Here is an 11,587-nt window from a genome sequence, read left to right as displayed (position 1 = left end):
ATAAGTTGAGGTGTTGTGCTGACTGACTGTTCTCTTCTCCTATTGGCTGTAATTTGGAGGCTTAAAAAAATAGTTCACCAATCACAGTTCAGTAAGGGACTGCTGGAAGTATGTAATATATTTGAGACAGCAAACAAGCATGTCATTGGGCCTTTGGGGACCCTTGTCAGAGTCCCTGGGGGAACGACACCCCTGAGAGGACCCTGGGGGCGTCGTCGCCTTTACGAGGGCCCCTAGGACGTAACCACCCTTGGGAGGGTCCCTGGGGACGTCGCCGCCCCTGTAAGGGGCCGTGAGGCCATAAGTACCAATGGGAGATCCCCTGGGAGCCCCACCGCACTGGAAAGGGTCCCTGGGAAGGTCGCTGGGGACGTTTCTATCACTGGGTTCTCTCTGGGGGCACCATTATCCCTGGGAAGGTCCCTGGGGGCTCCACTGCCCCTTGGGGCCCCGGAGCCCCTGAATGGGTTCCTGAGACCGCCACCACCCATGGCAGAGTCCCTGGGGCAGCGCCGGCCCCAGAGAGGGCTCCTTGCGATGCCGGCGCCCCTTGGAGGTTGCTGGGGTCGCCGCCGTCCCTGGGTGGATTCCTGGGAACGTCGTCGCTCCTCGAAAGATATCTAGGGGGGCTGCTGCCCCTGTGAGGGTCCCTCGGTGCCCCATCGTCAAAGGATCGGTCACTGATTGCATCGACACCAGTGGAAAGGTGCTAGGGGTGCCGCCGCTCGTGGAAGGGTCCCTGGAGGCGCCGCGACCCCTAAGAAGGTCCAATGAGGCGTCGGCGCCCCTGCAAAGGCCCCTGTTGGCGCCGTTTCCCCTAGGAGGGCCCCTGAGAGCGCCAGACCTGTAGGGCCTTTGGGTGCAGTAGTTTTTGCGCTATTTTGAACTATGGTTGATGCATTGCTAAATAAATACACCCTCCATCACATTTCTAATATCATCGCAATCTGAAGAAGGTAACAGAATAATATCCAACAGGAAAACATAAGTTGAGGTGTTGTGCTGACTGACTGTTACCTTCTCCTATTGGCTGTAATTTGGTGGTTTAAAAAAATAATCCACCAATCACAGTTCAGTAAGGGACTGCTGGAAGTATGTAATATATATGAAACAGTAAAACAAGCTGGTAGATGCAACGTTAAATACGTACACCCCCCAACACTTTTCCAATATCATTGTATTCTGAAGAAGGTAACTGAGAATAATATCCAACAGGAAAACATAAATTGTGGTGTTGTGCTGACTGACTGTTCTCTTCTCCTATTGGTTGTTATTTGGTGGGTTAAGAGAAAAGTCCACCAATCACAATTCAGTAAGGGACTGGTGGAAGTATGAAATATATTTAAGACAGCGAACACGCATGTCATAGGGCCTTTGGGGACCCTTGGCAGAGTCCTGGGGGCGCCGCCGCCATTGCGAGGGCCCCTGGGACGTAACCGCCCTTGGGAGGATCCCTGGGGACGTCGCCGCCCCTGGAAAGGGCCGTGAGGCCGTAAGTACCAATGGGAGATCCCCTGGGAGCCCAACATCACTTGAAAGGGTCCCTGGGAAGGTCCCTGGGGAAGCTTCTATAACTGGGAGTGTCTGCGGGGGCGTCATTATCCCTGGGAAGGTCCCTAGGGGCTCCACCGCCCCTTGGGGCCCCAGAGCTCCTGAATGGGTATTTGGGACCGCCACCACCCATGGGAGAGTCCCTGGGGGCTGTTCCTACCCCAGAGAGGGCTCCTTGGGGCACCAGCGACTCTCCCCGGAATTGCTGCCGTCCCTGGGTGAATCCATGGGACCGTCGTTGCCCCTCGTAAGATGTCTGGGGGCGGTGCCGCCCCTGTGAGGGTCCCTTGGCGCCCCACCGTCCAACGATTGGTCACTGAGTGCGCCGACACCCCTGGGAAGGTGCTAGGGTTGCCGCCCCCCCCTGGAAGGGTCCCCGGAGACGCCGCGACCGCTGAGAAGGTCCAATGAGGCGTCAGAGCCCCTGCATTGGCCCCTGTAGGCGCCGTTCCCCCTAGGAGAGCTCCTGGGAGAGCCAGACCTGTAGGGCCCCTGGGTGCAGTAGTTTTTGCGCTATTTTGAACTATGGTTGATGCAACGCTAAATAAATACATCCTCCATCACATTTCCAATATCATCGCAATCTGAAGAAGGTAACAGAGAATAATATCCAACAGGAAAACATAAGTTGAGGTGTTGTGCTGACTGACTGTTCTCTTCTCCTATTGGCTGTAATTTGGAGGTTTAAAAAAATAGTTCACCAATCACAGTTCAGTAAGGGACTGCTGTAAGTATGTAATATATATGAGACAGCGAAACAAGCTGCCAGATGCAATGTTAAATACATACACGCCCCAACACTTTTCCAATATCATTGCATTCTGAAGAAGGAAACAGAAAATAATATTCAACAGGAAAACATAAGTTGAGGTGTTGAGCTGACTGACTGTTCTCTTCTCCTATTGGCTGTAATTTGGAGGTTTAAAAAAATAGTTCACCAATCACAGTTCAGTAAGGGACTGCTGTAAGTATGTAATATATATGAGACAGCGAAACAAGCTGCCAGATGCAATGTTAAATACATACACCCCCCAACACTTTTCCAATATCATTGCATTCTGAAGAAGGAAACAGAAAATAATATTCAACAGGAAAACATAAGTTAAGGTGTTGAGCTGACTGACTGTTCTCTTCTCCTATTGGCTGTAATTTGGTGCGTTAAAAGAAAAGTCCACCAATTACAGTTTAGTAAGGAACTGGTGGAAGTATGTAATATATTTGAGACAGCAAACAAGCATGTCATTGGGCCTTTGGGGACCCTTGGCAGAGTCCCTGGGGGAACGACACCCCTGAGAGGACCCCTGAGGTCGCCGCCACCGTTATGAAGGCCCCTGGGACGTAACCGCCCTTGGGAGGGTCCCTGGTGATGCCGCGACCCCTGAGAAGGTCCAGTGAGGCGTCGGTGCCCCTTCATTGGCCCCTGTTGGCGCAGTTGCCCCTAGGAGGTCCCCTGAGAGAGCCAGACCTGTAGGGCCCCTGGGTGCAGTAGATTTGTGCTATTTTGAACTATGGTTGATGCAACGCTAAATAAATACACCCTCCATCACATTTCCAATATTCTCGTATTCTGAAGAAGGTAACAGAGAATAATATCCAACAGGAAAACATAAGTTGAGGTGTTGTGCTGACTGACTGTTCTCTTCTCCTATTGGCTGTAATTTGGAGGCTTAAAAAAATAGTTCACCAATCACAGTTCAGTAAGGGACTGCTGGAAGTATGTAATATATTTGAGACAGCAAACAAGCATGTCATTGGGCCTTTGGGGACCCTTGGCAAAGTCCCTGGGGGCGTCGTCGCCTTTACGAGGGCCCCTAGGACGTAACCGCCCTTGGGAGGGTCCCTGGGGACGTCGCCGCCCCTGTAAGGGGCCGTGAGTCCATAAGTACCAATGGGAGATCCCCTGGGAGCCCCACCGCACTTGAAAGGGTACCTGGGAAGGTCGCTGGGGACGTTTCTATCACTGGGTTCTCTCTGGGGGCACCATTATCCCTGGGAAGGTCCCTGGGGGCTCCACTGCCCCTTGGGGCCCCGGAGCCCCTGAATGGGTTCCTGAGACCGCCACCACCCATGGCAGAGTCCCTGGGGCAGCGCCGGCCCCAGAGAGGGCTCCTTGCGATGCCGGCGCCCCTTGGAGGTTGCTGGGGTCGCCGCCGTCCCTGGGTGGATTCCTGGGAACATCGTCGCTCCTCGAAAGATATCTAGGGGGGCTGCTGCCCCTGTGAGGGTCTCTCGGTGCCCCATCGTCAAAGGATCGGTCACTGATTGCATCGACACCAGTGGAAAGGTGCTAGGGGAGCCGCCGCTCGTGGAAGGGTCCCTGGAGGCGCCGCGACCCCTAAGAAGGTCCAATGAGGCGTCGGCGCCCCTGCAAAGGCCCCTGTTGGCGCCGTTTCCCCTAGGAGGGCCCCTGAGAGCGCCAGACCTGTAGGGCCTTTGGGTGCAGTAGTTTTTGCGCTATTTTGAACTATGGTTGATGCATTGCTAAATAAATACACCCTCCATCACATTTCTAATATCATCGCATTCTGAAGAAGGTAACAGAATAATATCCAACAGGAAAACATAAGTTGAGGTGTTGTGCTGACTGACTGTTACCTTCTCCTATTGGCTGTAATGTGTTAGTTTAAATAGTACAATCACAGTAAGGGACTGCTGGAAGTATGTAATATATATGAAACAGTAAAACAAGCTGGTAGATCTAGCGTTAAATCATTACACCCCACAACACTTTTCCAATATCATTGTATTCTGAAGAAGGTAACTGAGAGTAATATCAACAGGAAAACATAAATTGTGGTGTTGTGCTGACTGACTGTTCTCTTCTCCTATTGGTTGTTATTTGGTGGGTTAGAGAAAAGTCCACCAATCACAATTCAGTAAGGACTGGTGGAAGTATGAAATATATTTAAGACAGCCCGAACCGCATGTCATACCCAGGGCCTTTGGGGACCCTTGGCGGCAGCAGAGTCCTGGGGGAGCACGCTGCTGACTGCGGGGCCCCTGGGACGTAACTACGCCCTGGGAGGATCCCTGGGGACGTCGCCGCCCCTGGAAGGGCCGTGAGGCCGTAAGTACCAATGGGAGATCCCTGGGGCCCAACATCACTTGAAGGGTCCTGGGGAGGGTCCTGGGAAGCTTCTATAACTGGGAGTGTCTGCGGGGGCGTCATTGTTATCCCTGGGAGTCCTAGGGCTCCACACGCCCTTGGGGCCCCAGAGCTCCCTGAATGGGTATTTGGGACCGCCACCACCCCGTGGGAGGTCCCTGGGGGCTGTTCCTACCCCAGAGGGGCTCAGCAGGGCACCAGCGACTCTCCCAGGTGCTGCCCAAATCCTGGGTGAATCCATGGGACCGTCGTCGCCCCTCATTAAGATGTCTGGGGCAGTGCCGCCCACCAGCAGAGGTCCTTGGCGCCCCACCTCCAGCGATATGTCACTGATGCGCCGACACCCCTGGGAAGGTGCTAGGTTGCGCCCCCTGGAAAGTCCCGGAAGACGCGACGCTGAGAAGGTCAATGGGCGTCAGAGCCTGCATTGGCCCTGTGACTGCGTTCCCTAGGAGAGCTCCTGGGAAGGAGCCAGACCTGTAGGGCCCCTGGGTGCAGTAGTTTTTCGCTATTTTTAGACTATATGGTTGATGCAGCGCTAAATAAATACATCCTCCATCACATTTCCAATATCATACCATAATCTGAAAAAGGTAACAGAATAATATCAACAGGAAAACATAAGTTGAGGTGTTGTGCTGACTGACTGTTCTCTTCTCCTATTGGCTGTAATTTGGAGGTTTAAAAAATAGTTCACCAATCACAGTTCAGTAAGGGACTGCTGTAAGTATGTAATATATATGAGACAGCGAAACAAGCTGCCAGATGCAATGTTAAATACATACCGCCCCAACACTTTTCAATATCATTGCATTTCTGAAGAAGGAAACAGAAAATATATTCAACAGAGGGAAAACATAAGTTGAGGCGTTAGGCTGACTGACTGTTCTCTTCTCCCTGTAAGCAATTTGGGAGGTTTAAAAAATAGTTCACCAATCACAGTTCAGTAAGGGACTGCTGTAAGTATGTAATATATATGGAACAATGAAACAAGCTGCCAAGATGCAGCGTTAAATATATACACCCCAACACTTTTCAATATCATTGCATTCTGAAGGAAACGAAAATAATATTATTCAACAGGGAAAACATAAGTTGAAGTGTTGAGCTGACTGACTATTCCTTCTCCTATTAGTACAGCCAATTTGGTGCGTTAAAGAAAAGTCCACCAATTACAGTTTAGTAAGAACACTGGTGGGAGTATGTAATATATTTGAGACAGCAAACAAGCATGTCATTGGGCCTTTGGGGACCTTGGCAGAGTCCCTGGGGGCGACACCCCTGAGAGGACCCTGGTCGCCGCACACCGTTATGAAAGGCCCCTGGGATAACCGCCTGGGAGGGTCCCTGGTGATGCCGCGACCCTGAGAAGGTCCAGTGAGGGCGTGGGGTGCCCCTGCATTTGGCCCCTGTTGGCTGTTGCCCCTGGAGGTCCCTGGGAGCCAGACCTGTAGGGCCCCTGGGTGCAGTAGATTTGTGCTATTTTGAACTATGTGGTTGATCTGGCAGCTAAATAAATACACCCTCCATCACATTTTCCAATATTCACCATTATTCTGAAAGAAGGTAACAGAGAATAATATCAACAGGAAAACATAAGTTTAGGTGTTGTGCTGACTGACTGTTCTCTTCTCTATTGGCTGTAATTTGGAGGCTTAAAATAGTTCACCAATCACAGTTCAGTAGGGACTGCTGGAAGTATGTAATATATTTGAGACAGCAAACAAGCATGTCATTGGGCGCTTTGGGGACTCTTGGCAGAGTCTCTGGGGAACGGCACCTAGAGAGGACCCTGGGGGGCGTCGTCGCCTTTACGAACCCCTAGGACATGTTCGCCCTTGGGAGGGTCCCTGGGGACGTCGCACGCCCCTGGGGGCGTGGTATAAGTACCAATGGGAGATCCCTGGGGCCCACACGCGCAGGGTCCTGGGGTGGCTGGGGACGTTTCTATCACTGGGTTCTCTCTGGGGCACCATTGTATCCTGGGAAGGTCCTGGGGGCTCCTGCCCCTTGGGGCCCCGGAGCCTGAATGGGACTACTGAGACCGCCACCACCCATGGCAGAGTCCTGGGGGCAGCGCCGGCTACAGAGAGGGGCTCCTTAGCGTGCTGGCCCTTGGAGGTTGCTGGGGTCGCCGCCGTCCCTGGGTGGATTCCTGGGAACGTCGTCGCTCCTCGAAGATATCTAGGGGGCTGCTGCCCTGTGAAGTCCCCTCCGATTGCCCCATCGTCAAAAGGATAGGTCACTGATTGCATCGACACCAGTGGAAAGGTGCTAGGGGTGCCGCTCGTGGAAAAGTCCCTGGGTAGCCCGCGTTAGAGAAAGGTCCAATGAGGCGTCGGCGCCCTGCAAAGGCCTATTGGCGCCGTTTCCCTAGAGGGCCACAGAGCGCCAGACCTGTAGGGCCTGGGTGCAGTAGTTTTTGCTATTTTGAACTATAGGTTGATGCATTTTCATCGAAATACACCCTCCATCACATTTCTAATATCTTCGCATTCTGGAAGAAGGTAACAGAATAATATCAACAGGAAAACATAGGATTGAGGGTGTTGTGCTGACTGACTGTTGCAACTACTCCTATTAACTGTAATTTGGTGGTATAAAATAATCCACCAATCACAATTCAGTAAGGGACTGCTGGAAGTATGTAATATATGAAACAGTAAAACAAGCTGGTAGATGCAACGTTAATCACGTACCCCAACACTTTTCCAATTATCATTGTATTCTGAAGAAGGTAACTGAGAATAATATCCAACAGGAAAACATAAATTGTGGTGTTGTGCTGACCTGACTGTTCTCTTCACTCCTATTTGATTTGTTATTTGGTGGTTAAGAAGAAAAGTCCACCAATCACAGTTCAGTAAGGGACTGGTGGAAGTATGAAATATATTTAAGACAGCGAACACGCATGTCATAGGGCCTTTAGGGACCCACTTGGCGAAGTCCTGGGGGCGCCGCCATATTGCGAGGGCCCCTGGGGCGTAGCCGCCCTTGGGAGGATCCTGGGGACGTCTGCGCCCTAAGGGGAAGGGCCGTGGCCGTAAGTACCAATGGGAGATCCCCTGGGAGCCCAACATCACTTGAAAGGGTCCTTGGGAAGGTCCTGGGAAGCTTCTATAACTGGGGAGTGTCTGCGGGGGCGTCATTATCCCTGGGAAGGTCCGTGAGGGGCTCCACCGCCCCTTGGGGGCCCCAGAGCTCCTGAATGGGTATTTGGGACCACGCCACCACCCATGGGAGGAGAGTCCTAGGGGCTGTTCCTACCCCAGAGAGGGCTCATGGGGCACCAGCGACTCTCCCGGAATTGCTGCGTCCCTGGGTGAATCCATGGGACCCGTCGTTGCCCTCTCGTAAGATGTCTGGGGCGGTGCCGCCTGTGAGGAATCCCTTGGCACCCCACGAATCCAGCGATTGGTCACTGAGTGTGACACCCTGGGAAGGTGCTAGGGTTGCGCCCTGGAAGGGTCCCGGAGAGCATGACGCTGAGAAGGTCCAATGAGCGTCAGAGCCTCGTGGCTAGCCCCTGGCAAGCGCCGTTCCCCTAGGAAGCTCCTGGGAGAGCAGACCTGTAGGGCCCCTGGGTTCTGGTAGTTTTGCGCTATTTTTGAACTATGGTTGATGCAACGCTAAATAAATACATCCTCCATCACATTTCCAATATCATCGCAATCTGAAGAAGGTAACAGAGAATAATATCCAACAGGAAAACATAAGTTGAGGTGTTGTGCTGACTGACTGTTCTCTTCTCCTATTGGCTGTAATTTGGAGGTTTAAAAAAATAGTTCACCAATCACAGTTCAGTAAGGGACTGCTGTAAGTATGTAATATATATGAGACAGCGAAACAAACTGACAGATGCAATGTTAAATACATACACGCCCCAACACTTTTCCAATATCATTGCATTCTGAAGAAGGAAACAGAAAATAATATTCAACAGGAAAACATAAGTTGAGGTGTTGAGCTGACTGACTGTTCTCTTCTCCTATTGGCTGTAATTTGGAGGTTTAAAAAAATAGTTCACCAATCACAGTTCAGTAAGGGACTGCTGTAAGTATGTAATATATATGAGACAGCGAAACAAGCTGCCAGATGCAACGTTAAATATATACACCCCCCAACACTTTTCCAATATCATTGCATTCTGAAGAAGGAAACAGAAAATAATATTCAACAGGAAAACATAAGTTGAGGTGTTGAGCTGACTGACTGTTCTCTTCTCCTATTGGCTGTAATTTGGTGCGTTAAAAGAAAAGTCCACCAATTACAGTTTAGTAAGGAACTGGTGGAAGTATGTAATATATTTGAGACAGCAAACAAGCATGTCATTGGGCCTTTGGGGACCCTTGGCAGAGTCCCTGGGGGAACGACACCCCTGAGAGGACCCCTGAGGTCGCCGCCACCGTTATGAAGGCCCCTGGGACGTAACCGCCCTTGGGAGGGTCCCTGGTGATGCCGCGACCCCTGAGAAGGTCCAGTGAGGCGTCGGTGCCCCTGCATTGGCCCCTGTTGGCGCTGTTGCCCCTAGGAGGTCCCCTGAGAGAGCCAGACCTGTAGGGCCCCTGGGTGCAGTAGATTTGTGCTATTTTGAACTATGGTTGATGCAACGCTAAATAAATACACCCTCCATCACATTTCCAATATTCTCGTATTCTGAAGAAGGTAACAGAGAATAATATCCAACAGGAAAACATAAGTTGAGGTGTTGTGCTGACTGACTGTTCTCTTCTCCTATTGGCTGTAATTTGGAGGCTTAAAAAAATAGTTCACCAATCACAGTTCAGTAAGGGACTGCTGGAAGTATGTAATATATTTGAGACAGCAAACAAGCATGTCATTGGGCCTTTGGGGACCCTTGGCAGAGTCCCTGGGGGAACGACACCCCTGAGAGGACCCTGGGGGCGTCGTCGCCTTTACGAGGGCCCCTAGGACGTAACCGCCCTTGGGAGGGTCCCTGGGGACGTCGCCGCCCCTGTAAGGGGCCGTGAGGCCATAAGTACCAATGGGAGATCCCCTGGGAGCCCCACCGCACTTGAAAGGGTCCCTGGGAAGGTCGCTGGGGACGTTTCTATCACTGGGTTCTCTCTGGGGGCACCATTATCCCTGGGAAGGTCCCTGGGGGCTCCACTGCCCCTTGGGGCCCCGGAGCCCCTGAATGGGTTCCTGAGACCGCCACCACCCATGGCAGAGTCCCTGGGGCAGCGCCGGCCCCAGAGAGGGCTCCTTGCGATGCCGGCGCCCCTTGGAGGTTGCTGGGGTCGCCGCCGTCCCTGGGTGGATTCCTGGGAACGTCGTCGCTCCTCGTAAGATATCTAGGGGGGCTGCTGCCCCTGTGAGGGTCCCTCGGTGCCCCATCGTCAAAGGATCGGTCACTGATTGCATCGACACCAGTGGAAAGGTGCTAGGGGTGCCGCCGCTCGTGGAAGGGTCCCTGGAGGCGCCGCGACCCCTAAGAAGGTCCAATGAGGCGTCGGCGCCCCTGCAAAGGCCCCTGTTGGCGCCGTTTCCCCTAGGAGGGCCCCTGAGAGCGCCAGACCTGTAGGGCCTTTGGGTGCAGTAGTTTTTGCGCTATTTTGAACTATGGTTGATGCATTGCTAAATAAATACACCCTCCATCACATTTCTAATATCATCGCATTCTGAAGAAGGTAACAGAATAATATCCAACAGGAAAACATAAGTTGAGGTGTTGTGCTGACTGACTGTTACCTTCTCCTATTGGCTGTAATTTGGTGGTTTAAAAAAATAATCCACCAATCACAGTTCAGTAAGGGACTGCTGGAAGTATGTAATATATATGAAACAGTAAAACAAGCTGGTAGATGCAACGTTAAATACATACACCCCCCAACACTTTTCCAATATCATTGTATTCTGAAGAAGGTAACTGAGAATAATATCCAACAGGAAAACATAAATTGTGGTGTTGTGCTGACTGACTGTTCTCTTCTCCTATTGGTTGTTATTTGGTGGGTTAAGAGAAAAGTCCACCAATCACAGTTCAGTAAGGGACTGGTGGAAGTATGAAATATATTTAAGACAGCGAACACGCATGTCATAGGGCCTTTGGGGACCCTTGGCAGAGTCCTGGGGGCGCCGCCGCCATTGCGAGGGCCCCTGGGACGTAACCGCCCTTGGGAGGATCCCTGGGGACGTCGCCGCCCCTGGAAAGGGCCGTGAGGCCGTAAGTACCAATGGGAGATCCCCTGGGAGCCCAACATCACTTGAAAGGGTCCCTGGGAAGGTCCCTGGGGAAGCTCCTATAACTGGGAGTGTCTGTGGGGGCGTCATTATCCCTGGGAAGGTCCCTAGGGGCTCCACCGCCCCTTGGGGCCCCAGAGCTCCTGAATGGGTATTTGGGACCGCCACCACCCATGGGAGAGTCCCTGGGGGCTGTTCCTACCCCAGAGAGGGCTCCTTGGGGCACCAGCGACTCTCCCCGGAATTGCTGCCGTCCCTGGGTGAATCCATGGGACCGTCGTTGCCCCTCGTAAGATGTCTGGGGGCGGTGCCGCCCCTGTGAGGGTCCCTTGGCGCCCCACCGTCCAACGATTGGTCACTGAGTGCGCCGACACCCCTGGGAAGGTGCTAGGGTTGCCGCCCCCCCTGGAAGGGTCCCCGGAGACGCCGCGACCGCTGAGAAGGTCCAATGAGGCGTCAGAGCCCCTGCATTGGCCCCTGTAGGCGCCGTTCCCACTAGGAGAGCTCCTGGGAGAGCCAGACCTGTAGGGCCCCTGGGTGCAGTAGTTTTTGCGCTATTTTGAACTATGGTTGATGCAACGCTAAATAAATACATCCTCCATCACATTTCCAATATCATCGCAATCTGAAGAAGGTAACAGAGAATAATATCCAACAGGAAAACATAAGTTGAGGTGTTGTGCTGACTGACTGTTCTCTTCTCCTATTGGCTGTAATTTGGAGGTT

At 52.3% G+C, this 11,587-nt stretch overlaps 2 protein-coding genes across 2 annotated transcripts; one reads left to right on the top strand and one right to left on the bottom strand.

The window, feature by feature from the left end:
* Positions 1–3,534: 3,534 nt before the first annotated feature.
* On the bottom strand, positions 3,535–6,912 carry LOC121874814 (collagen alpha-2(I) chain-like). The gene is made up of 5 exons (XM_042379100.1): positions 6,477–6,912; positions 5,236–5,241; positions 4,833–5,053; positions 4,485–4,705; positions 3,535–3,973 (listed from the first exon to the last, which is right to left on the bottom strand). The coding sequence occupies exons 1-5, from the start codon at positions 6,910–6,912 to the stop codon at positions 3,535–3,537; spliced, it is 1,323 nt and encodes a 440-aa protein (XP_042235034.1).
* Positions 6,913–7,865: 953 nt separating this feature from the next.
* Positions 7,866–11,183, top strand: LOC121874812 (skin secretory protein xP2-like). Its single transcript, XM_042379099.1, has 3 exons — positions 7,866–8,150; positions 9,700–9,963; positions 10,722–11,183. Exons 1-3 carry the CDS (start codon positions 7,866–7,868, stop codon positions 11,181–11,183), a joined length of 1,011 nt encoding a protein of 336 aa, XP_042235033.1.
* Positions 11,184–11,587: the final 404 nt, after the last annotated feature.

Source organism: Homarus americanus, unplaced genomic scaffold (genome assembly GCF_018991925.1).
Source record: "Homarus americanus isolate GMGI-L3 unplaced genomic scaffold, GMGI_Hamer_2.0 scaffold56009, whole genome shotgun sequence".
Lineage (NCBI taxonomy): Eukaryota > Metazoa > Arthropoda > Malacostraca > Decapoda > Nephropidae > Homarus > Homarus americanus.
Note: the sequence above shows the minus strand (reverse complement) of the source record. Positions and strands in the feature narration are given on the sequence as shown.